Raw genomic sequence first — 27,730 nt, forward strand, 5'->3', positions numbered from 1 at the left:
CCCAAAACCTATCCGTTTTACCATAATTTTCATCTGATAACTTGTATTCTTTTAGAGTTCCACATCAGCAAACTACTTTTTAGGTCAAGCGAGCAAGCACTTTGACCTATTGTAAGTATTGTGGGCTTTTAACCACGCCCACCGCACGCACATCACTCTCCCTCGTTCGTGGGCTTGCCTTTCAAAAATCCCTTGATGTCATTGGTAATTGCTCTGTGTCCTCCTTGGGGCGGTTTTGTCACCGCCCTGAAGTCTGTCTCTGTTATATGGATGATTGCACAACAGCTGATACGTTTGACTGCGAGCAAACTTTTTTTTCTTTTTGGGCCTCTCCTTTGCGTTCATGTTTATGGTGGCCATGGTGCTTTGAATTGGCTAGCTTATGTCAACTGCTTTACTTTTCATTTTCAATTTATGTTGCAAGAAAAGTCCAGTTTGGAATTTACAACGCTAATATCTCTAACTCGAGCAAATGTCACACCCATTGCATTGCGAATGCTTGTTTATAGTGCTAATCATTGTTCACTCACACTCAGTTCTGTGATTTGCATGGTACACGTTCATTGCAGCAGGCACATTAACCCTCTGCGCACTGTTATGTCCAGATAAAACTGCCACTAAACAGAATTCCGATCTCTCACCATCAGGAACATTAATCAAATGTTATCTTGACATTTTATTGTTGCCTGAAAACTGCTGAACGCACTAGAAAGGTAACTGCTTTTACACCCAAAAGTTATTTTTAGCACAGCTTCTAATTTGTTAGAGAAATTGTCCTCCACCAAACAGAAGTAAATCGGTCCTCAGATGCTCTCCCGGAGCAGCACGTTGGTTTCGGTGAGTGAGGGAAGAGTGGGAGATGGATGCTTCAGAGGAGCATCAAGTGCATTGCAGGCCTGCCAAATTACAAATACATTCACCAGTGAGAAGGGGGCGGGCCTTGGCAGGGGCACGGCTTATGCCGAAGCTAAGAGGCACTCTTCTCCCCACCAATATCTCACCTCAACCCCCCAACCAAAAGGAAACAAAAAAAGAAATGATTGCTGAGGCTGTCACTGATATCCTTGGGTGTTTTTACACCCTTTAATGGACATCGGCTGTTTACACCCTCCAAAGGCACGCTGGAAAGGCACTTTGTTCAGTGGTGTCCAGCTGGTCTTTCCTGCCACCAGGTGATTTCAGTTCCTCACAGGATGACCAGGTGGAGGGAGCAGAAATCATGCTACGCATAGTGGTACCATTTGAGTTGGCAAATCTGGCACTGGATGAGCAGTATCGTGATCAAAGCTGTAGGACAGATGTGGAGTGTTGTCACAGCTGCGGGTTGTGGCTTTATTTAGTACAGAAAGTACAGTGCCGCTGGAACCCAGTTGATCACTCAAGTATAGCTGTATATTGCTATGTTACTGGAGGCATTGTTCTTGATTATATTAGGTTCCGTAGCTTGTATGCCACACCAGAGTTGCAGGGGTCCTAACACAAAAACAGAAGTAACTAGGCCCGGGAAACATTTAAAATATGCTGGTGTAAGTTTATGGAAGTTAGGTATGCTTGTTACTCCATATAGTGTAATCAATTGCACCCTTCTAGGCATCGTGCCATACTCCAGTAGGGCAGTGAGACTCACCGAACCCTACCGAGCCTATAATTTGATGCAAAAAGAGGAAATACTTGATGACTGGCAATGAGTATTTCAAATCAAGAGACTGGTTGTCCTTTTCTGTCTCTGGTACGACTGGGCACTTATGAACCCAAGGTGAATTGAAAGTGCCAAGTTGCCACCCGACCGGAATACGCAGGCATTGAGAGGGCTACTCAATATTGTGCCAAGTACCTGATGCTTCATAGTGTCATACAGCCCACTACTAGTCACTGTATGCCATTTGAAAATGAGCACAGCAGAAACGTTGTCTGAAGCAGCAGGCTATTGCATTACATTATTTTACTGACTGCCTTCGAAGTTGGAAGGGCAGAGTCCAAACACCTTCAAGGAGAAGCCACCTTTGCCTGTTACTTGTCATTAAAGAAGTATGCTTTCTAACATGGATGAACCCAAGTATTGGTTTGAGAATATTTGTAAAGCTATCTTCCTTAAGTTGTCACATCTGCGGGATGCCTTGCCACATTTAACTTTGAGTTCGGCCTCATTTCTGTGAGGGTATGAATGTGGGTGTAAATGTTTTTATTTAGTTCTGATATATGCACATTAATTATTTTATTTTTTTTCTCCAGGCAAACCTTTACAACTTAGCTCTGCTGCTGAAGAAGTTGCCAGTTTCTTTACAAAAATGCTCGACCATGAGTACACTATCAAGGAGGTGTTTCGGAAAAACTTTTTCATGGACTGGAGGAAGGTAAAGTCATATGTTCTAATTCTTGAAACCAGAAAACACTTCAGTAACAGTAAGTCAAATGTTGATGTTCTGGCCCGTTTTCATACTGCCTTTTGTGCATTATATTAAATTCTGTAGGTTTTCAGTCTTTCGAATGTTGCGATTCTGTGGAACTCCAGTGTCCCTGGGATCTGATTAGATGATGGGTGATAACAGCCCTCCAGTGCTTGGTGAGGGATCTGATAACATATTTTAGAAATGCTTTCTATCACAGTGTTGAGACTGACACTGAGACTACAGTTCACATTTATATATTTGAATTGTTATTGTATGAGATGAGCTGTGAAACAGTAGAGCTTGATGTTAAAACTAAAGAATACACATCTCCAAGCCTATGAACATGCCACTGTTGCGGCCAGCCCTTCCCAACATAGCCATGCATTACCTTGTCTGTATATTACTTTTAATCAGGCAGCAGCCATGGCTGTTACAACGTATAGCGAAATTCTGCACAAAACCGCTGTTTGGTTTCTAAGAATTTGAGATGCAGCTTCCTTTCCATTATAATTAACTTTTGATGTTTTGAGCTAGAAGCCAACACCCTAGGGTTCTGTGACGTGCTTTCCTGGGATCTATGAACGTCACAGGTAAGTACACCGTACATTGGGAGTCATTACACCTCACTCGACATACCACAGGTCCTTACCCTTGGAGTATCGTTACACTGTATAGTCATTAGACAGCAGCATATATATATTCACTGAAAAACCCAAAGGCTACTGGGATGTTATAGTTAGGTTCTGAATTTACTCGTACAAAACCATAGAAATTCAGCAGTTCTAGTTAGAGCTCTTTTAAGTAACTATAACTCGGCCCCTAAGGTAACTATAACATGCACCCTTGTGAATTTCTATGTTATTTTTTTTTAACATAAGGCAATTTTAATTACTATACGTTATTCCAACCCCCGCCTGCAGCCAGGCCTTGGAGCAAAGCCCTTATAAGTGCCCAACCCCACGCCATGCACGTCCTTTGGCTGTGGGCAGCACAGGTTGGCCACAAGACCTGTCTCTGTCCGTGGATCTAAGAGTGAGTGTTTGAGTGTCTCAAAAATGGGAGAGTCTGAGTGTGAGGGGGTGCATGAGTGTCTGAGGAGGTGCGTGAGTGGACATGTTTCTGACTGTCTGAGTGGTTTTTCTTTCAAATTTTTCCATATTCACGAATAATTCCTGAAAATTCGCAAATTTTCACAAATATTGCACATGGTGCCGCAAAATTATTTTAAACCCATAATTTGCATCAAAACCCCTTTTAATCACACCCCTGGGGTAAGGGTACCTTCACCCTCATCCCTTATGCCAATTTCACTTTGGATTTTCACCCCTGGGGACCATGTCCCATAATATAAAATGGTGGCTGCAACTTTGTAGTCAGGTTGCGGTCAGCCAATTGAAACGCTTCCTTTCGCATGCATATTTTCAAAAAAATGACATTTTGCGAATTATTCACGGCCAGGAATCTACAAATGTATTTTCCCTTCAATATCTTAAACTACTGAACAGATTCACACCAAATAAGTGAGTGTGTAATCTGCATAACAGCTAGCTTTCTGCCAAATTTGGTGTAATTCCGTCCAGTGATTCGGGCTGTAGTCTTGTCTAAAGAATCCTATGGAAATTAACATGGGAAAGCAACCTTTTTGGAGCCCCCTTTTTTTCGGCACCTGCTTAACAGATCACCCGAAACTTTTCATGCACAACAACAATCATCACAACACTTTATTTGGAAAATGCTGTCAAGATTCATCAAATGGTGCAAAAGATATAGGCAAGTCAAACACTTTTCCTATGGAAACATCGTCCTAACTATAACTACTTAGTGGCACAAAAACATGGAAATTTAGCAGTTCTAGTTAGTGTTAGACCTGACATGCCTTAGGGTGGTAACCCCTAACTTTTTGCCTGCCTCCCTCCACTTTTTAGACCCTGTTTTGCTGGCTTTTAGACTCTGCGCACTTTACCACTGCTAACCAGTGCTAAAGTGCATATGCTCTCTCCCTTTTTAAACATGGTAACTTTGGATCATACCTGATTGGACTATTTAATTTACTTATAAGTCCCTAGTAATGTGCACTATATGTGCCTAGGGCCTGTAGATTAAATGCTACTAGTGGGCCTGCAGCACTGGTTGTGCCATCCACTTAAGTAGCCCCCTTAACCTTGTCTCAGGCTTGCCATTGCAAGGCCTGTGTGTGCAGTTTCACTGCCACTTCGACTTGGCATTTAAAAGTACTTGCCAAGCCTAGAACTCCCTTTTTTCTACATATGTCACCCCTAATGTGTGCCCTAGGTAACCCCTAGAGCAGGGTGCTGTGTGGGTGAAAGGTAGGACATGTACCTGTGTAGTTATATGTCCTGGTAGTGTAAAACTCCTAAATTCGTTTTTACACTACTATGAGGCCTGCTCCCTTCATAGGCTAACATTGGGGCTGCCCTCATACATTGTTGAAGTGGCAGCTGCTGATCTGAAAGGAGCAGGAAGGTCATATTTAGTATGGCCAGAATGGTAATACAAAATCCTGCTGACTGGTGAAGTCGGATTTAATATTACTATTCTAGAAATGCCACTTTTAGAAAGTGAGCACTTCTTTGCATTTAAATCTTTCTGTGCCTTACAATCCACGTCTGGCTGGGCTTGGTTGACAGCTCCTTGTGCATTCACTCAAACACACCCCAAACATAGGGTACTCAGCCTCACTTGCATACATCTGCATTTTGAATGGGTCTCCCTGGGCTGGGAGGATGGATGGCCTGCTTTCACACAAAGGACTGCCACACCCCCTACTGGGACCCTGGCAGACAGGATTGAACTGAAAGGGGACCTGGTGCACTTCTTAGCTACTCTTTGAAGTCTCCCCCACTTCAAAGGCACATTTGGGTATAAAACAGGGCCTCTGCCCTACCTCATCAGACACTTGCTGGAGAACAAACCTGAACCAGAAACTACATCCTGCCAAGAAGAACTGCCTGGCTGCTCAAAGGACTCAGCTGTCTGCTTTCTACAAAGGATGCTGCCTTGCTGTTGGCCTGCTGCCTTGCTGAACTCTTGTCTGACTGTGAAAGTGCTCTCCAAGGGCTTGGATAGAGCTTGCCTCCTGTTCCCTGAAGTCTCAGGACCAAAAAGACTTCTCTTTTTCACTTGGATGCTTAATGCGCCGAAATGTTCGACACACAGCTTGTTCCGCGGCGAGAAAAACGCCGCACACCGACGCTGATCGACGCGACGCCTTCGGGACGGCCAGAACTTCGACGCACGGCCTTGCAAGGACAATGCTGCCCGACCTCCAGAGGAGAAATCGACGAGTCGCCTGCCGTGAGAGTGAAACTTCGACGCACAACCCCGCAGAACGACGCGCAGCTGGAAAACAAGTAGGAGAATCCACGCACAGACCCGGGACATCTGGTAATCCCCGCGATCCACAGAAAGAGACTGTCCGCGTGCTGGAAAACGACGCACGACTTCCCGGCGTGAAAAATAACGACGCAAGTCAGTGTGTGTTGGGAGAAATCGACGCACCCATCATTTTTCCACGTATCTCTTCCTCTGCGGAGATTTTCCACTCCAAACCAGGTACTTTGTGCTTGAAAGAGACTTTGTTTGCTTTTTAAAGACTTAAGACACTTCATATCACTTTTCAGTGATATCTTTACAAATTCACATTGCAACTTTATTCGTTTTGACCTACAATTATCCTGATAAATATTATATATTTTTCTAAACACTGTGTGGTGTATTTTTGTGGTGCTATATGGTGGTATTGTATGATTTATTGCACAAATACTTTACACATTGCCTTCTAAGTTAAGCCTGACTGCTCGTGCCAAGCTACCAGAGGGTGGGCACAGGCTAATTTTGGATTGTGTGTGACTTACCCAGACTAGAGTGAGGGTTCTTGCTTCGACAGAGGGTAACCTGACTGCCAACCAAAAACCCCATTTCTAACATTGGTGATCAGCGGTGAGGATAGGACTTGTATTTGTGCAGTGACATACAGTAGCTAAGTATTTCACTACCTACCCACATTTGAAGGTCAACTTGATTTTTATCTCTTTTTGCAAATTCGTTTTTTCCTGACAATTTTAAAAAACGAAATCCTCACTCAATATGTCTCTGACTGGGTCTCAAATAGGAGACGTTGACCTAGTCCTGTTGGATACATATACGGTCAAACAGCTAAGAGGGTTCTGCAGGGCAATGAGGGTACCCACCCAAGGGGCCTCCAAAAAGGACTTTCAAGTGGCACTGAGGGCCTGGGCAGAAGCCCATTTAGAAGAGGATGATGAGGAAGAGGAGCCAGAAAATTGCCCCTCAGAGGATTTGTTCCTATCTGTGGATGATGTTACCACTGCAATTGTGCCCCCTTCCAGACCAGGGAGCAGTGTCTCTGTGCAAAGCCTGACCGCAGAGGAAAGGAGAGAGGAAACGGAGTTCCAATTGCAAATGGCAAAATTGAGGCTCAACAGGAGGAAAGAAGGGCAGAGAGAGAAGCCAAGCAAGCTGAGGCTGAAAGAGCAGCCAAACAGATTGAAGCTGAAAGAGAAAACAAACAAGCTGAAAGGGCAGCCAAACAAGCTGAAGCTGAAAGAGCAGCCAAACGGGTGGAAGCGGAAAGAGCTTTGGCTGAAAAACTATTGTTGGCTCATGAACTGAGTCTCAAGGAGCTGGAGATCAAGGCAAGACAGTCTGAATCCAGCAATAATGGTGGCAGCATACAGACAGGACCTGCTGGAGAAAAGAAGGTTCGTATACCCAAAAATGTGGTGCCCAGTTTTGTGGTGGGAGATGACATAGATAAATGGTTAGCTGCTTATGAAGTTGCACTAAGGGCTCATGAGGTTCCTGAAGGGCAATGGGGGTAGCTATGTGGGGTTATGTGCCGCCATTGGGGAGGGACACACTTCTCACATTGGATCAACCTGATCAAATCACATACCCACTTCAGAAAGCCACTTTACTTGCCAAGTTTGGGCTGACTCCTGAGGGATACCGTCAGAGGTTCAGGGACAGCACCAAACAAACCACACAAACATGAGTAGATTTCTTTGACTTTTTCAGTAAGGCACTGAATGGATGGGTGCGGGGCAACAAAGTAGATAATTATAAAGGGTTATATGACTTGATTCTGAGAGAGCCTATACTCAATGTTACCTATATAAAGTTGCGCCAGCACTTGGTAGATAGTAAGCTGACTGAACCCAGGAAGCTTGCTGAGGAGGCGGACCTCTGGATTAGCACCAGTGTCTCCAAAAAGGTACCTGGGGGGGGGAAACCCACAAAGGTGGTCCGGGTTCCCAACAGAAGAAAGAGGGGGGAGATAAACTTACAGATAAGTAACTCTAAAAAAGCCCCCAAAAGAATTCCCAGGGAGGGGTGGCAACCATTCCTCTTCCAGATTTGGGAAAAAGCCAGGGACATATGATAGGTCAGGGAAATCCAACCCCAAATGCATGGAGTGTTACCAGTATGGTCACTATAAAGGCGAACCCCAGTGCTTCAAGAGGGCACCGTCCACTACCGGACAGACACCTGGGCTGACTGGTGTCGCTCTTGGTGGGGAGATGGACCCAGAGAGCTTTGGGGAGCAGGTAGAGATTTCCCCAGTGTCCCTGGGAGAAAGACAAATGGTGCCCAAAGGCCACATGCCCCGAAATACTTCCAAGTACAGGCAGTGGGTCACCATTAATGGGCAGAAGGTGGAGGCTCTGTGTGACACAGGAGCCAGTATGACTACTATCTAGAGTCAGCTGGTGTCAACAGAGCAGATAGTCCCTAATATATTCCACCAGGTCATAGTCGCTGAGAATCGTGGGAGTCACCTACCGGTGGCTCTGGTTCCCTCTGAATGGAGGGGGTCTCTGGTACTCTAAAAGTAGCTGTGAGTCCTGCCATGCCTGTAGATTGTCTGTTAGGCAATGATCTTCAGCATACTGCTTGGAAAGAAGTAGAGCTCAGATCTCACCTGGAGATGTTAGGGTTACCTGAGTGGGTCTGCATGACCACACGGTCCATGGCTGCCCGGGAAGGGAGTCAAGGGCGTCTGGAGCCTGGAAAGATGGCCGACAGCTGCCAAAAGGGAGGGCCAGGGGCACAGGAAACCCGCCTCCAATGTTCCACGGTGGTAGATGAGGCCCCTGAGGAGGCCCCTGAGCCAACCGGGGAGGACATAGCTGCCCTGGGTAACCTACCTGAACTTGCTGGCTGGCAAGTAGAAGGGGGGGGCAATCAGGGAAGCATTCTGCAAGGCGCAGAAAAAATGCCCTACCCTTGAGGGTCTGAGGAAGCAGGCCACAGACCACGCAGCAGGTGACACCTCTGGTGCTCACCATATTTACTGGGAGAATGATCTCCTTTACAGTGAGCGTAGGATTCCAGGTCCTGGGGCACACCGTGTGCTGGTGGTCCCCCAGTGTTACCGGAAATTCCTACTAGGCCTGGCTCACGACATTCCCCTGGCAGGACACCTGGGCCAAGACAAGACCTTTGACAGGCTTGACACCCACTTTCATTGGCCCAGAATGAGGAAAGCCTCAGATAACTTCTGCAGAGCTTGCCCCACCTGCCAGGCTAGTGGGAAGGCAGGGAAACAGCTTAAAGCTCCCCTGCTCCCACTCCCAGTTGTTGGCACCCCCTTTGAAAGGGTGGGCATCGACATTGTTGGTCCCTTGGACCCCAAAACTGCCTTGGGCAACAGGTTTATCCTGGTTTTGGTGGACCATGCCACCCGTTATCCAGAGGCAATCCCTCTGAGAACAGTGACTGCACAGGTGGTGACCAGAGCCCTGTTGGGAATATTTACCCGTGTGGGATTCCCTAAGGAGGTCGTGTCTGACAGGGGCACAAACTTCATGTCTGCATACATGAAGACCCTGTGGGATGAGTGTGGGGTGACCTACTGGTTTACCACCCCTTATCCTCAAACCAATGGGATTGTTGAGAGATTCAACCAGACCCTGAAAGGCATGATCGGTGGCCTGACTGAGGCCATGAGGCGTAAGTGGGACGTCCTATTACCCTGCCTGTTGTTTGCTTATAGAGAGGTGCCCCAGAAAGGGGTGGGGTTCAGCCCCTTTGAGCTTCTCTATGGTCACCCTGTCAGGGGACCCCTAAGCATTGTGAAGGAGGGCTGGGAGAAAGCTCCCCAGGCCCCTCCCCAGGATGTGGTCAGCTACATGCTGGCCCTCCGCAAACAAACCCAACGCTTCTGGAAGCAGGCCTAGAGTAACCTCGAGGCCAGTCAAGAGGTGATGGAGTGGTATGACCAGAAGGCCACTCTAGTTGAGTTCTCACTTGGAGACAAAGTTTGGGTGATGGAGCCAGTAGAGCCCAGGGCTCTCCAGGACCGTTGGACTGGCCCCTTTGAGATCAAGGAGCGTAAAAGGGAGGCCACTTACCTAGTAGACCTCAAGACCCCTAGGCACCCCCTAAGGGTCCTCCATCACAACCGGCTCAAACCTCACTTTGAGAGGTCTGAGGTCAGTATGCTCCTAGTCACAGCTGAGGGCATGGAAGAGGAGAGTGAACCTCTCCCCGACCTCCTCGCTGTCAAAGAAGGGGATGGGTCAGTAGGGGGTGTCATTCTCTCTGACTCCCTGACTCCAACCCAGAGAGGGGACTGCTATGAGCTGTTGGAGCAGTTCTCCCCCCTGTTCTCCCTTACTCCTGGACTAACCCACCTCTGTGTGCATGACATTGACACAGGTGACAGTTCCCCTGTAAAGAACAAAATTTACAGGTTGTCAGATAAGGTGAAGGCCAGCATCAAGGAGGAGGTCTCCAAGATGTTGACTTTGGGGGTTATTGAGAAATCCAGTAGTCCCTGGGCCAGCCCTATGGTTTTGGTTCCCAAGGCTACTGCCCCAGGTGCGAAGCCAGAACTCCGGTTCTGTGTGGACTACCGGGGTCTCAATTCAGTCACCCGGACTGATGCTCACCCCATCCCCCGAGCTGATGAGCTAGGCGCTGCCAAATTCCTGAGTACGTTCGATCTTACTTCCGGGAACTGGCAGATTGGCCTGACTGAGGGGGCTAAAGAAAGATCTGCTTTTTTCACCCCTGATGGCCATTACCAATTCCGGGTGATGCCATTTGGGCTGAAAAATGCCCCCCCCCCCCCGTTCTACCTTCCAACAGTTGGTTATCGGGGTCCTAGCTGGTAAAGATGCCTTCTGTGCCGCTTACCTGGACGACATAGCTGTCTACAGTTCCAGTTGGGAGGAACACCTGCTCCACCTCAAGGAGGTGCTTCAGGCTCTGCAACAGGCAGGCCTGACTATCAAGGCTAGTAAGTGTCAGATTGGGCAGGGTTCTGTGGTGTACTTGGGACACCTAGTAGGTGGTGGCAGGGTGCAGCCACTCCAGGCCAAGATTGAAACTATCAAGGCCTGGCAACCACCTAGAACACAGACTGAGGTGAGAGCCTTTTTGGGCCTTACTGGATACTACCGCAGGTTCGTCAAGGGCTATACCATTGTGTCCCCCTTGACAGAACTCACTTCCAAGAAACAACCTAAGTTGGTGAATTGGACAGAGGCCTTTCAGAAAGCCTTTGATTCTCTGAAGGAAACCATGTGCACGGCCCCCGTGCTCAAGGCCCCTGACTACTCCCAGGATTTTATTGTGCAGACAGACGCTTCAGAGCATGGCATAGGGGCTGTTCTAGCACAGCTGAATGAGGAGGGCTCAGACCAAGCAGTAGTCTTTTGAGAGAGAAGCATTTGCTGTGGTCTGAGTACTGAAGAAGCTAAGACCCTACCTGTTTGGGACTCACTTACGGGTTCAGACAGACCACAGGCCCCTCAGATGGCTCATGCAGATGAGGGGTGAGAATCCAAAACTCTTGAGATGGTCCATTTCCCTACAGGGGTTGGACTTTACGGTGGAGCATCGCCCAGAGGTTGACCACACCAATGCTGATGGTCTCTCCATATACTTCCGCCTTAGTGATGAGAGCTCCCAGGAGGTTGGGTAGCTCTCCCCACTTTCAGTTAGGGGATCACATGTTAGACCTGACATGCCTTAGGGTGGTAACCCCTAACTTTTTGCCTGCCTCCCTCCACTTTTTAGACCCTGTTTTGCTGGCTTTTAGACTCTGCGCACTTTACCACTGCTAACCAGTGCTAAAGTGCATATGCTCTCTCCCTTTTTAAACATGGTAACTTTGGATCATACCTGATTGGACTATTTAATTTACTTATAAGTCCCTAGTAATGTGCACTATATGTGCCTAGGGCCTGTAGATTAAATGCTACTAGTGGGCCTGCAGCACTGGTTGTGCCATCCACTTAAGTAGCCCCCTTAACCTTGTCTCAGGCTTGCCATTGCAAGGCCTGTGTGTGCAGTTTCACTGCCACTTCGACTTGGCATTTAAAAGTACTTGCCAAGCCTAGAACTCCCTTTTTTCTACATATGTCACCCCTAATGTGTGCCCTAGGTAACCCCTAGAGCAGGGTGCTGTGTGGGTGAAAGGTAGGACATGTACCTGTGTAGTTATATGTCCTGGTAGTGTAAAACTCCTAAATTCATTTTAACACTACTATGAGGCCTGCTCCCTTCATAGGCTAACATTGGGGCTGCCCTCATACATTGTTGAAGTGGCAGCTGCTGATCTGAAAGGAGCAGGAAGGTCATATTTAGTATGGCCAGAATGGTAATACAAAATCCTGCTGACTGGTGAAGTCGGATTTAATATTACTATTCTAGAAATGCCACTTTTAGAAAGTGAGCACTTCTTTGCATTTAAATCTTTCTGTGCCTTACAATCCACGTCTGGCTGGGCTTGGTTGACAGCTCCTTGTGCATTCACTCAGACACACCCCAAACATAGGGTACTTAGCCTCACTTGCATACATCTGCATTTTGAATGGGTCTTCCTGGGCTGGGAGGGCCTGCTTTCACACAAAGGACTGCCACACCCCCTACTGGGACCCTGGCAGACAGGATTGAACTGAAAGGGGACCTGGTGCACTTCTTAGCCACTCTTTGAAGTCTCCCCCACTTCAAAGGCACATTTGGATATAAAACAGGGCCTCTGCCCTACCTCATCAGACACTTGCTGGAGAACAAACCTGAACCAGAAACTACATCCTGCCAAGAAGAACTGCCTGGCTGCTCAAAGGACTCACCTGTCTGCTTTCTACAAAGGACTGCTGCCTTGCTGTTGGCCTGCTGCCTTGCTGAACTCTTGTCTGGCTGTGAAAGTGCTCTCCAAGGGCTTGGATAGAGCTTGCCTCCTGTTCCCTGAAGTCTCAGGACCAAAAAGACTTCTTTTTTTCACTTGGACGCTTCGTGCGCCGAAATTTTAGACGCACAGCTTGTTCCGCGGCGAGAAAAACTCCGCACACCGACACTGATCAACGCGACACCTTCGGGACGCACGGCCTCGCAAGGACGCCGCCCGACCTCCAGAGGAGAAATCGACGCGATGCCTGCCGTGAGAGCGAAACTTCGACGCACAACCCCGCAGAACGTGCAGCCGGAAAACAAGCAGGAGAATCCACGCACAGACCCGGGACATCTGGTAATCCCTGCGATCCACAGAAAGACTGTCCGCGCACCGGAAAACGACGCACGACTTTCCATCGTGAAAAATAACGACGTAAGTCCGTGTGTGCTGGGGAGAAATCGACGCACACACCATTTTTCCACGTATCTCTTCCTCTGCGGCCCTCTGCGGAGATTTTCCACTCCAAACCAGGTACTTTGCGCTTGAAAGAGACTTTGTTTGCTCTTTAAAGACTTAAGACACTTTCGGGGTTATTCTAACTTTGGAGGAGGTGTTAATCCGTCCCAAAAGTGACGGAAAAGTGACGGATTTACCACCAGCCGTATTACGAGTCCATTATATCCTATGGAACTCGTAATACGGCTGGTGGTATATCCGTCACTTTACCGCCACTTTTGGGACGGATTAACACTCCTCCAAAGTTAGAATAACCCCCTTTATATCACTTTTTAGTGATATCTTTACAAATTCACATTGCAACTTTATTTGTTTTGACCTACAATTATCCTGATAAATATTATATATTTTTCTAAACAATGTGTGGTGTATTTTTGTGGTGCTATATGGTGGTATTGTATGATTTATTGCACAAATACTTTACACATTGCCTTCTAAGTTAAGCCTGACTGCTTGTGCCAAGCTACCAGAGGGTGGGCACAGGATAATTTGGATTGTGTGTGACTTACCCTGACTAGAGTGAGGGTTCTTGCTTGGACAGAGGGTAACCTGACTGCCAACCAAAAACCCAATTTCTAACAGTTAGGTATTTCAAGCAGCTAGAACTCTTGCCCTAAGGTAACGATAACTTGCGCCCTTATCGTGCATAGTTTTCTCATCAATAACTTTACTGCAAATGTTAGTGATAATATCAATGATGTCAAAGATGTCATGAGTGATGTAATAACTGGGTAATTAGTGCATGGTGAAGGAGCAAGTTAGTTACCTTGGGGCACAAGTTATAGTTACTTGAAATAACTTTAACTATAACAGCTGAATTTCTTTGGTTTTGTGTGTATAAAATCAGAACCTAACTATAATGTACCTGTGGCCTTTGTTTTTTTTTGTGTGAAATTCTAAGTTAAAAAAAAAAAATCTATTTCCTAATTATTATGTCCCTGTCACTGTTTTTTTTTTTTTTTTCTGTGAATTTCAAGAGTTTTTAATTTTAAGATGCCCATCGCAATGCAAGCTGGGGTGGGAGGGTGGTTGGGTGCAGGTCCTGGTCTGGCAATGTGCTGCCCACCAAAGCTTGTTGCTCCTGCCCCCCCCGCTTGCCATCCATTGTCCAGTTCCATGCCCCTGCACCCTCATTAAAACCCTGTGTGGCAGTGGTTCTGCAACTGGCCTTCCAGCCTGCCCTGAAGTTAGCTTGCTGCCCCCTCCACCTCCTCCCTACCCTCTGTTGTCAGAGTCCACACACCAGCCCCCTCCCTCCTGCCCTGCATGGTCCATTATGCTGCAACTGTCTCTCCTGTCTGGTAGCTTGCTGCCCTTCCTTCTTTCTCCCTGTCTGCTTCCTATGGCTTTCGATGGTCCACTGTGCTGTACTGCTGTCCTGCTTTTGCTGTGTGTTGTATTGTGCTGCTGCACCCTGTAAGGTCAATTTGGTGCCCCTGCCCTCTGTTATCAGTCAGTGTTCCTACCCCATTCCTCCTGCCAACCATGAGCCAACAAACCATACTTGCCATTATTTTGATGTGGTAAGCGATTTTGAAACAAATAAATGCCTTGTGTATCATTTTTTTCCCCCATTGACTAACATTGAAAAAGAGGAGACTTTAGGCAGGAGATAGATAAAATAACCCCCTTTTGGGCCTAAAAACATTGAAATTCCCCTGTCTGAATCAAGTCTGTTGGCATGTATGGTTATACTACCACTTCCTTCTGCCCTCAATGGTCTGTTACATTGCCACAACCTGTTTCGCCAGTCCTGCATGGTTGGTTTGTTGCCCCTGCAATCTCCCTTACTCTGCCCTCCATGGCCTATTGTATTGCCTCTGCCTCTCCTGCCCGCCCAGCGTGATCAACTTGTTGGCTCTGCACCCTCCTCCCTGACCTCATTTATCGGTCTGTGCCCCTGGCCTCTGCCTCCCCACAGTATTCTACGTAACAACTAGATTGCCAACATTCTATATTTACTACAAAGGTGTGGCACGCCAGAAGCCATGTTGATATATTCAAAACTGTAATACCTAAAGCATTTCCTTTAGAAAGTAGAAAAATGATAGGGTCGTATTCTGATGGAAATTAGGGTAAGTGCTCTAAAAAACTAAGATGAAAACATATTTTCTGAGTTCTCAAATAGCGACAAAGCACTTTTAAATTATTTGCTATCTTTGTTTTTTTTATCCAGTTGATAACTTGATTATGTCACCCTCAGGCAAGAGAATGTAGCATTATGGCCACAGCTGCAGACTTTGCAGCTGGGGAACCACATTTGAGTTTTGGTGCCAGCTTGACATCCTGTGATTCTGGGCAAATCACTTAACCGCCCCATACCTAAAACCAAAATGAATGTCATTGTGTAATGTAACTAATGCTCAGGTAATGCACTCCAATGCCTTTGGGTCAAGTCTGCGCTTTATAGAATACTGCAGAAAAACAAAAAATGTGTTTTGTGTACTTCTGTCACTGAGCTATTCTTGGGCTACATTTGGGTGATGTGTGAGACATCTGGGATCTTTTTTTCCGCCTCTGGCGGCCATCTTGGGAGACTTATTTGTTATGAAGTTCCCTAACTTACTTATTTACTGCAGTATCCTTAGTAGTAAATGCTTTTTTTTCACTTTGGTTCCACCAAGATAGGGTTCAGATGTGCCACAATTTTGGCATAAATTTACAATCTTAGCACTCTAGTTGTTCATTGAAACTCTGTAAGCAGCTGATCACCAGAGAGTTAACTGGCAGTATGCTGCTGGTGTTGAAAGAGTACGTGTTTCAGTCCGCATGTCAGAAGGTTTTGAAATAGAAGAGAAAGATATTTGAAAACTCAGTTAAAACATGTCCTAATTATTCTTTCTACAGCACTAACAATAATTTCTATGACACAATTAACACACTCATTTTGTTCCTTTCTAAATTAAATGTTTTAAGTTTTTTTTTTACTAGTTTGATTCAGTCAAGATTGCTTCAGATGTGCCACACGTTTGTCATAAGTAAGTCTGTTAGTGCTCTAGTTATTCTTTAGATCACTCAGAGTCTGCAGTAGAACACAAGGGACTCATCTGACAGGCTGCTCCTGTTGGAAGTACATGGTTTACTGAGAATGTAAAACTTCATTCTCATAAGACTGAAAAAGATAGTGTGAGTTTACAGAAAATATGCTTTCATTTTAGCTTCTGGAGCACCTCCCATCACCTCTATGGAAAAATCATGAGAAAAGAGTTCTCTCAAACATGAACCATGAAATCATAGCAGAAGGCTTTTTCACATGGTAAAATCACCTTAGAACTCAACAAATGACTTATACATAAAATCTATCGCCTTTTACATGTTCTTTTTGTGACCCCCAAAAACTTGCCTTTCACTACAATGCATTTCAAGGGGATGCTATCATGTATATGGTCCCAAGATGGGCACTAGCACTTCCTGTTTGAATTGCTGGCAGCTAATCAGATCTCACCATGAGATCTGTGCTTAGGCTCCCTTCATATCTACAAATTTGGCTTTCTGAAATACCTCAAACTACTGAATGGATTTACACCAAATAAGGGTGATTTCGGTACCTTTCCGCCACATTTGGTGTAGTTCCATCCAGCGGTTCAGGCTGCAGTCATGTCTAAAATATGTATAGGAGTTAACATGAATAATTCACTTTTTTCCAGACCACCACCACCCTTTTTCCAGACCACCCCCCTCCTTCACCCTCTACCCTCTTTGGCAGATCACCCCGAAACTCTGTATACACAACAAGACTCTAGGGGACACTATTGGAAAATGTCATGAAGATTCGGCTAATGTTGTCAAAGTTATATCCAAGTCAAAAACAATTTTTCCATGGAAACTGTTTTAACTATAACTATCTACTCTGTGTGTGTGTGTATATGTGTAGATAGATAGATAGATAGATAGATAGATATATACATATACACACACAAGGTGGGTGTTGGGTAGTTATAGGGGGGTTGGCCGCAAGCACTGCTAATTACCCCAATTGTTAGACCACTCATGACATCTTTTATAACATCATTGATAATCACTGTAACATTTGCAGGAACATTATTGATGAGAAAACTGTGCATAGCGAGGGCTCAAGTTATCTTTACCTTAGGTTATGAATTATAGTTACTTGAAATAACTCTAACAGTTGAATTTCTATAGTTTAGTATGTTTAAAATGTGAGCCTAACTATAATGTCCCTGTAAACTGTTTTTTTTTTTTTTAAGTTAATTTGTTTTTTTAAAATTCTATTTCCCAATGATAACGCCCCGTAACCTTTGTTTTTTTAGTGTATGTGTATGTATGTGTATATATATATATATATATATATATATACACACACACAAATAGACTCACCAAAGAACAAAAATGTATTTCCACTATAGCATATCGGCTTCTGCCTTCCTCAGAGAGTACAAGATTGTTTGCTCAGTTTCCCAGCTGACACTGGGATTTTCAAAAAGCATAATGAGTGAAGATTGCATCTGGAATGTGGAGTCAATGGAGTCCTGACATCTCTTGAGTTATACAGTAATCATGTGATATTGTCAGTGATGATTAGTTCATCTGGATGCAATGACTTTAAACAGCAAATCCAGAGGTTTTTTTCCTGGAGTTCAGTAGTTCTTCCTATACCACAGGAACAATCTTCAAATCTGATTGAACATGTCTTGAAGAACTACTACTGGACTCGAGAGAAAACTGCTGTCCAGTCTGTTGACCTGTGGCCTGCTTGCAGATTCCCTGCCAATCCATCTCATACCTGAATGTCTGGTGATACATGTGTAAAGTAAAACCACTCCTGCTGCCTTTTCGACTAACTCTCTTGATAGTCAAAACATACAGATGCCTTTTGTAAACAAAGTTCTTTTCATATAGTTAATCCTTATGATCCTTTAACACACTGTTCTTTGTAGGCAATTACACTAATGCTTTATGGGACATAGTCAGTGAGATATTGCCAGCTGTCCCAAAAGACCCCAGAGCCTCGTTGGCTCAAATGATACATGAGATAAACTGAGGTTTTCAGCATGTGTCCAAGTGTCATTAATGGAAATGTCCTGAAATTGCTCCAGATTGTATGGAGGAAAATCTAATCTGGCACTCAAATGCTTCATAGAAAGTCAATCCACTGCCCAATCTTCTGCTGGCCAAGCATTCCTGATTTAGAGAGAGGGGTGCTATTCATGCTACTTCCTCGTACTGAAGAAGGACAGAAGCCTAGGCCCTTTACTGGACATCCAGCCACTTAATAACGTCTTGAGGGGCAAATTCAAAATGCTCACACTGTTTCAAATTCTTTCAAGCTGGGTGCTGTCTCACAGCTGTTATGTTGTTCATGGTTGGGTTGGAGCACTTAGATTTGCTGTTCTCCCTTTCCATCTTACATTGACCACTCTAAGGGGTTGCTGCCCATCGTTTTATGGTGAGAATGTGTTCCTGTATCACAATGACTAGCTACAAAAGATGGGTTCGCTGCAGTCAGTTATGTACTACCTAGGGATGACAGCCAAAATCCTGACCTGTTGCATGTTTTCCATCCATTACCCAATGGTCCACTTAAGACCCACACAGAGGATTTCCTTCATTGGGGCATTCTTAGACAGTGTCATTCCAGTTTTTTCCACTGCCCTGGGTTATTCAAGATATATTTCTGATATTTCTGTCTCAAGCCTGAGTGTTGGTGAGGTTATTTATGAAGCTTTTTGGACTTCTATACTTTGGAAGAGTCCTGAATCTGTGTTTTGTACCTATAAGACTGCAGGATTTGGTTGACAGCACCACCAGGTTGTGGGGAACTGAGTCCAATTCCACTCCGTGTGACAGCTGTCTGCCTAACCCTTCCGTCCAGCTAGCAGTACCTCACCAGCACCTAAAAGTGGCAGTGATTTGGGGCCGCCGGATGCATGACATTCTGATTTCTCAGGGAAATCATGGTGTAACAGATCTCAGCTTTTTCTGTTACATTTATCTCACACATGCAAAGACAAACAGAAGGAGAGAGTGGTTTGATATGTTTAATTAAATCAACTGTGTTCTATATAAGATAGCATGTACTACAATGATTAGGATAATCAAACATAATAACAATGCAGTGACAAAGAAGGTAAAACATAAGAAAGGTCCCGCTATAGTGTAGACTCTAAGGCTTGGAATTCCTACCTATGCTACCAAGGTACTACTAGAGCACAGCAGTGTTAGCCCGAATCTGCCCTTTAGGATCCTTAGAAAGACACCATCCCCCTTTCCTGATTATGGTAGTAGCTTAGTTGTTAGTCTACTGAGGCCTTTCCCCAGTAGACGGAAAATACATCAAGTCTCAGGAGATAGCTGCAGTGGAGCGACAGCATGCAGTGGCAGTTTTCTGGCTGGACCTCTCTCCCTAACTTATAAGGGTCAGAGGGATGTTTTATAATAAAGCAGTTGATGTTCTGAGATAACTTCCCTAATGTAAGAACACGTATGCTTCTTGTGAAGTGCCAAAGATTGTGGTGATCCTACTTTGTACTGACATTAGAGTACAGCCTTCAGCAGAGTACAGAGCAAGAATCAGACTAAAAGAATGAAAACAATTTCTGTGCTAAAAGTTTGAGATAAAAGAAATAAAATATCACCGCAGAATAAAGCTTCTGCTCAGAAAATAAAAATGATAAAATAAATGATTAGGCTAAAGGACACAAGCGGCAGGCCTTTGGCTAAAATAACATGCCCATACAAAGCTCACTAAAATAACCTCAACAATGCATTCAATCTGTCAACCACTGAAGTTGATGCTATCATTGCAGCCTGATATGCCATTTGATAAAGTCTTTCTCTACTGATCACTGGGAGAAATTTGTTGCATAGCACTTCCCTACTCCCACTCCTTCCTGCAAGACTAACATTTGAATGATTTGTTCTGTCATTGGCCCAGTTAGGCCATGCACTGAGTGCAGTTAAAGGTTAACCACAATGTAATTGCTATAATTTAACTGATAACCATTTCTATTAAAATCACATGTGATGCTTTTTTTTTAATCAAAGGTCTGATTTGTTAGTTTGCCCCTGAAGCCGTTTGTCCTGCCATAATGGAACCTGTACTTAGTGTATAGATTTCTTATGTCCATGCCTTTTGAACTTCAGCACAGTTCTTCACTGAGACTATCTCAAAACTGTTTTTGTTATTGCCACTTAGCACATCTGCCAACCTATAGTTCTGCCAACAATTTTTTGTGCCACCTCACATTTCACAAGGGGAAGAGACACTACAAGCTAAATCCTAAAAGAGCTTTGTTTCTATATTGACAACACAAAAGACCATCATTTGGATAATCATCTCTTTGTGAGATTATCCGGCGCAAAGAACGGGAAGCCTGTCAAGATGGATAGTTCCTGCATCACAATTTGCTTTGTGCTGGCCAAGAAGAAACCCCTGTGAAGGCCTGAAGGCTCATTTAGTCAGTACCAAGGCTTCTACAATGGTATTAACAGACTTGGTGCCATTTCTGGACATCTACAAGGCTGGGACATTGGTCCATGGGCACACATTCATGAAGCACTACGGGCTTGACAGTTTGGTCTGATGAGATGACCACTTTGCCTACTTAACCCTGCAAGACTTCCTCCTCGAAGTCTACTGTTTGGATCCTTTGCTGTAGTGTCTAGTCTATGGTTCTGGGCAAATCACTTTATTTCCTAGTGCATAAAACACATCAAATAAGTGAATTTGACCTTGTGCAATGTGGTGCTCTTGTCAAGCACTCTAATCCACTTGTGCCAAGTTTTTGCTATATACAACTGTAGGAAAAATTGAGCCTGTGCTTCGATGTATCTACCAAAAGAACATGTTACTTAACTTTGATAGCACTTTGTGTTATGTATTCTTGCAGATTCATCACTGCCCTCCCACCTCCTCATTCTGTGGAGTGGTCTCTTGACCCTCATAATTAAGTTTAAAATTAGATGCTGGTACCCTGTTAACTACAATTTCAGTGATTTAGGCCTGAGGGCACAGAAGGAGAAACTTTTAAGAAACTTAAGTCAGTGTGCTTGGGTGGTGCTTATATGTGGTTCTGCTCCATCACTTCAATGGTGGCAGAAAGTCACCATAGAGTTGCATGATGCCACCCAACCATACACAGGAGAATTGCTGGAAAATCCTCTGGATCCAGTCTCGCACCTTGGCATTCTAAAGAATCTGTGGTTAGACTATCCACCAGCAGCAGGAGCCTTGCCAAAGATAAGTAACTTGTTCTTCTCAAACATGAAGTTGAAATATATTAGGAATCTAAATGACAGTTGGCATTTAGGCATTGCAGATGGTGCACATCTGTAAGACACTGCTGCTCAGTGGATAATATTTTGAGACATGGTCTCGCCCTCTTTAGTTCATTTATGAACTATCTTCATCAAGCAAGTGTCAAGAGATGCTCCGTTCAAATTGGGCCCTGAAGAAAACTCAAAGGCATTTAAAAAAAAGCACATTTTGGCAACATGACAAATCTTATTTAAAAAAAAAAAAAAAAGTATTTAGACCCTCAGTTCTTGTCACTCACCGTTTCGGTAGTTTTGTGATAAAATCTACGCTCTTAAACCACATTTTGCTTCTGTGTTTTTGACCAAACATTGCATATCTGGGCCTTCCTTGGGTGATGTCCCATACGATTCATGGTAACATTGCAAGCTTTCTTTCACCGTCCTAACTCTTGATTATGGTGGTATCAAATGTTTTAGCTCTAGTAAGGTAAAGGCTGAGCAGGGCCCTGAAATTATATGAAGGAGCTAGTTTGAGGCAGAGTTCACTAAATTATGTTGACAAGAAAAGACAAATTTTATAACACAATGTGGCACACTTTGACAGTAATTTGCTTTTTTGTCACTTTTGACCATATAGTATTAATATACGTAAACGTTTCACTTCTATAGTACCAGTTTAACAACTGAACATAGCTATCAGAAAACTGAGAGGGAACTGTTAACCTTTGCAAACCACATGCCACTATGATAAGCCACATGTGGCACCTGTTGAGTAACTTATTTCATATATTTTATAGTTTTTTTAAGCTAGAATTTATTTTTGAAATGTGCACATTTTGCAGTCGAAGGTTGAGCATGTGGAAACTGCAGTAAATCCACATTTATGTGGAAAATGAAATTGCTGCATTGTTCCAAAGTCCCCCAGTATGAGTAAGGACACAACTTGATTACTTGGGTTCTAAGGAACACAGAGCCTGGTTTTGGTTGCATGGTCCTAAAAATACAGTGGGAAACACATCCCCTTTGGCTTTATATAACTCCCAAATAAATAAATATTAATTGAGAGACTGGTGTCACTGACTGAATATTCAAAAATTGAATAAACTTATTGAAAACTGGGTGTGAGGCTTAAACGTCATGATGAGTGATTGTGCAGGCTACCGTAACAGTGGTGCACTGTTCATGCCACCTGCACTCGTCAGTGATTCAGGAAGGTTGCATTGGACACCAGTGGACAGCTTGTCCCAAATACTGACTGGATTTATTCACCCGTGGGCACTTTAAATATGCTTTCTCCAAGTACTGCGGGACAGTGGCTTAGAGCACACCACCATCATTTGCAGGTTAAGTAGGGGTTTCTATATTTGTGCTTCTGTTGACCTTAAGACTCTGTGTACTTTACCACTGATGAGCATGGCTATAGTGCTTGTGCTCACTCCCCTAAACATGGTTTGATTGGCATGTACCCAATTGGCATACTTTACTTGTAAGTCCCTTGTAGAGTGATATACCATATACCCAGGTCCTGTACCTTAAACCTCCCAGTGGACCTGCTGCATGTATTGTGCCACCCACCTAAGTAGCCCTCTAAAATGTGTACCAGGCCTAGCATTGCAGCCTGGATGCAGTGTGACACTGCCATGTCAACTTGGCATTTACTACATATGTCACCCCTAAGTTAGGCCATAGGTAGCTTATAGGGCAAGGTGTGATGTAACTGAAAGTTAGGACATGTACTTTTACATTTTGTGTCCTGGTAGTGAACAACTCCTAAAGTCATTTTTCATGACTGTGGGGCCTACTCCTCCTATAGGATAACATTGGCAATTCCTTATTACATTTAATAAACTGTAATTGCTAATTGAGAGGAGGTAGAGATGTAATCTTATGGTAAAGTCAAATTTGTCATTACAATATTGAAAATGCCACTTTTACAAATTTACCATTTTCCTTCCCTTAACCTTTTTTTGCCTGCAGCCTGTCTTGGCTTACATGACTGCGTGTAGCATTCAGTTAGTATGTGAATTCCTCCCAGACAGTCACACAACAGTGGCATTAGCTGAGCCTCGATGGGCCATCAACTGGTGGGACTTGGGTGTGTGGAGCTGAACACTGCCCCATTTGCACCTGAATAGGTTACGTCCGGTCTCCTCACAATAGGCCTAGCAACCCTGATTGTCACTGCAGTCAGCTTGGAGCCAGGTCTGGAGGGTCTGGGGAAAGCTCAAGAACTTCAGATAATATTTCCAGAAATGTATCCCACCTTCTAGATAGAATATAAATAAAGGACCTTCAGACCCACTGTTCAGTTCACTACTAGACTGCGGAACGACTGTCTGAGGACTACCTCCTGCTGCAACCTGCTGTTCACTGTGCCAGACTGTTTCTGCACCTCGAAGGACTGTTGTTGAGCCTTGCATTTACACCTGCACCCAGGACTACCAGAAGTGACTTCAAGGGCGAGTTTGCTTGCCTCCTGTTCAGAGCCACAGGGACATAAGATGCCCACCATCTTGAACCTGGACCCAGCCTGAGTGATTCCTGAGCCCACAAGGTGTCTCCATCCATTCCTGGACCCTTGGTTGTGGTGCTAAAGGTGCCAAGATTGACCATTTTCTAAAAATGAGTACTTGGACAAAATTTGCCTCAAAAGTGCATCTTCCGCTAAGTTCTACTCCACAGCAGCAAATCCATTTCAACAGCTCTTCGCCAAAGGGGTATCCAGTCTCATAGAACTGAATTTGGCAACAGCCCCCTACTTTGCCCCACTGAAAATCTTCGACTTCCTTTTTTGGGATTATGGCTGAAGGTAAAAATCTTCACCGCTGCTTCACTCTACAACCTTCTGACAATGTTCCTTTCTCTGATACTCCTGCAGCCTTGTCTTGCTGAAGTTTTACCTTGTCAGATATTTTTCTTAAAAACTTTTACTAAGTCTGAAGGTAATTTCTGGCTAGGCCCAACCCACTTTCTTGTGTTTCAACCATGCTTCATTGCGATCTGCCTTAACTTTCGGCTTTGACTCACTCTTGTGTGACCAGATGTCCACGTTGGCACTTTTATCCTTCTGGTGTTATTTTGAACTGTAAATTAAAAAAAAATCATAACTCCGGTTCTACTGATTTTGTTTTTTGTTTTGAAGTCAAATAATTTATTAAAATGTACTCTTTTCCTAAATTGGTTAGGGATTTTTACTGTTTGTGTATTCCATAAATAATGTACACATTGCCTCTCAGTGGCACCTGACTGTTTTTTGTGCAAAGCTACCCAGTGTTAAGTACAGGTTAATTTAGTGATTTTGTTCTTTTTTTTTTGGTTCACCCTACGAGGGCCTGTGACCATTCCTTGGCCAGGGCTCACACCCAAGTCAACCAACAACCCAATTAATCACAATGGAAAGGCCATGAAAGAAAGTTGTGCTCTGTGAGAGCTGGCATTGTATGTATGTATGTATGTATTGAGTATTTGTAAAGCGCATTCCAACCCGTGGGCATCGAAGCGCTGACTGAGGTGGGGCAGAATCCATATACCAAGGGACTCCCCAGTTATTGCGGGAAGAGCCACGTTTTAACCAATCTCCTAAATCTTAAATGGTTATGTTCTTGCCTAAGATTCAACGGGAGTGAATTCCAGATTTTGGCGGCCGCGATGGAAAACGCTTTATCTCCCCATTTCGCCTTCTTAGTACGGGAGGTTTGAATTCGATAGGCAGAAGCAGACCGCAACGGCCTATTAGGCCTATAGAATTGTAGCTTGGAGGTCAAAACGTTGGGCCCAATCCCATGGACAGCTTTATGAGTGATGCAGAGTGCCTTGAAAGAAAGCCGCTGGGCTACCGGAAGCCAATGAAGGCTTCTGAGGGAGCTCTTAGCAGAGGCCCCACGAGGTAACTTCAATACAAGCCTAGCCGCGGTGTTCTGCATCACCTGTAGCTTGTTGAGGGATGCTTTATCCAGGTTAAGCAGCAGCGCATTTCCATAGTCCAATCTAGAAATGACTAGAGCCAGAGTAGCGGCAATTCTACAGGAGGGTGGAATAAAAGGGAAAACTTTCTTTAATTTCTTCAGCATCCACATACAGGACTTAACTATCAGATTAACCTGCGGTTTAAATGACAGTTGGTCATCAAACAATAACCCTAAGTTTTTCGAGGTGGATCCTGGCTCCGGGAGGGTGCCTCATTCTTTCGGCCACCACATGGAAGACCAGAGATCCCTCTTCATCCCGAAACACAGGATTTCCGTTTTTTCACAATTGAGTTTTAGCCAATTGGCTCTCATCCAATTGTTCACTGCTATCATACAAGCATTAAAGCGGATAGCCACTTCCTCCAAATCATTATCGATAGGGATGATGATCTGAGTGTCATCAGCATACAAGGTGGGAATGAAGCCGAAAGTACGAATTAATTCTGCCAGCGGTGCCACGTACACATTAAACAGCGTAGGGCTGAGTGACGAGCCCTGAGGGACCCCACACGGCAGCAGATAAGCTGGGGATCTAAAATCACCACTACTAACCGTAGCCCACCTGTCGGACAGAAAGGATTCAATCAGCTTGAGAGCTTGATCTCTTACACCAGCCTGGTGCAGACGATCTAATAGAATATGGGGGGCGATGGTATCAAATGCTGCAGACAAATCTAGCAAAACCAAAAAGACCCCTTGGCCCTCATCAACCAATCTGCGTATGGTGTCGGAAGATGCAATGAGAGCCGATTCCGTGCTATGCAATTTCCGAAAACCATGTTGCGCACTGTCTAAGCCCTTAGTGGCTGACAGGAAATCAACTAATCCTTTATTGAGATGTTTTTCTAAAATTTTAGCCGCAAAGGGAAGAAGGGCTATAGGGCGTAGATTAGTCAAATAGTCAGGTTTACCAGTTTCCTTCTTTTTTAAAGGAATGATCGTAGTTTCTTTCCATGCCTTGGGGTACACACCTGTTATAAGAACTTCCTGAAAAATAGGGGTCAACATAGGTACCACTAAGTCGGGTACAAGTCGCAGGATAGCAGGAGGACAAGGATCCATAGGGGAGCCAGATTTGCATTCAAGTAAAAGCTTGTGCATGTCCTCTTTAGATGGCAATTTAAACCTAGATAATAAATGTGGCTCATCCAGCGACCCATGGGGTGTCAATCCCTGGCATGGGGGCACAATTGACCGTAAGGATAGGTTAACATATTCATCGTCCGACTCAAAACTAGAGTAGATGTTACGAATTTTACGTTCGAAAAAATTGGCAACTTTGTTGCAAAAGTCTTGGGAATTTTCACCTTTAGAAGTACCTAGGGGGGTGGTGAGGGCATTGATGGTTTTAAATAGTTCCTTAGAGGAATTGGCCGCCTTGCTAATTTTAAGTGTGAAATAATCCGATTTAGCTGTCAAACAAGCTTCTTTGTAAATTTTTAGAGCTGATTTAAGTTTCGCTCTCTCCTCATCCCGAGGGTTAAGTTTCCAGCAGCGCTCTTTCTGCCGGTATTTTCTTTGTAATATTTTAAGCTCTTTAGAGAACCAAGGTTGATTACGTTTTTTTGTAGCGCGAGGAGCCGCAGCCCTTGCCGGTGCTAGCGAGTCCATTGCCTGAATGATGCTCTGATTAAATCTAGCAAGAGGGGGTAGAGTGGATACCTTAGGGTCATTCCAATTGTGCCTTAATGCGATTGCTAAAGGTTCTGATTTAATATTTTTCCATGGTCTCAACCATTTGTTCTGGGGAGTAGATATCGACGGCTGCTGCCTGACCAAAAATTTAAATGTCAGGAGAGAGTGATCCGTCCATTCTAATGGGGATGTTAGGAGATTAATTTCAACCTCAGAGTGGGCAAAAATCCCATCTAGGGTATGGCCGGCTCTGAGTGGCCATCCCATTCTTTGGGACCCAATCCAGGACCGCCATCAAATTAAGAAATTCCACCACCCGCGGATCCGTCATATTATCAAAATGAATATTAAAGTCCCCTAGAATGATGGCTTTAGAGGCCATCATTAACGGTTCCAATAAGGAAGTCCAAATTGAAAGAAACTTGGAAGTGGGGCCGGGGGGTCGATAGATTAACAAGCCTTCAAAAATAAGAGATTTGCCTAAAGAAAGTTTAAATGCCATAATTTCACAGACCTCCGGCATATGACTAGCATTATTCCAGGTACAAGTGAGCTCAGATCTACATATTATAGCCAAGCCTCCTCCTCTGCCTGTATTCCTATCCACTCTATAGAAGGAAAAGCCCATGGGGGCCGCCGCAATAAAATCGGGATCAGAGTCTGGCCTTGCCCAAGTTTCTGTCAGGAAAAGGCAGTCAATATTCAGGGAGGAAATTAGTTCATTAATTTCAAATTTATGTTTGGGGAGGGATCTAACATTAATAAGGGCAAAAGAGCCTGTCGATTTAAAGTCCCTAGTACTTTTGCCTGAGGCGTGTACTATGTTGTTGCCTCCTCCT

General features: G+C 44.5%; 1 protein-coding gene across 2 annotated transcripts in view; it reads left to right on the forward strand.

The window, feature by feature from the left end:
- The window catches only part of LOC138268325 (DNA topoisomerase I, mitochondrial-like), a 1,149,155-nt gene that overhangs the window by 556,400 nt on the left and 565,025 nt on the right, over positions 1 to 27,730 (forward strand). For both annotated transcript variants that reach the window (XM_069217851.1, XM_069217852.1), the window contains one exon: positions 2,233 to 2,354. In XM_069217851.1, coding sequence (XP_069073952.1) covers positions 2,233 to 2,354 — 122 coding nt within the window. The remainder of the gene's footprint in view (positions 1 to 2,232; positions 2,355 to 27,730) is intronic.

This window comes from Pleurodeles waltl, chromosome 12 (assembly GCF_031143425.1).
Source record: "Pleurodeles waltl isolate 20211129_DDA chromosome 12, aPleWal1.hap1.20221129, whole genome shotgun sequence".
Classification (NCBI taxonomy): Eukaryota; Metazoa; Chordata; class Amphibia; order Caudata; family Salamandridae; genus Pleurodeles; species Pleurodeles waltl.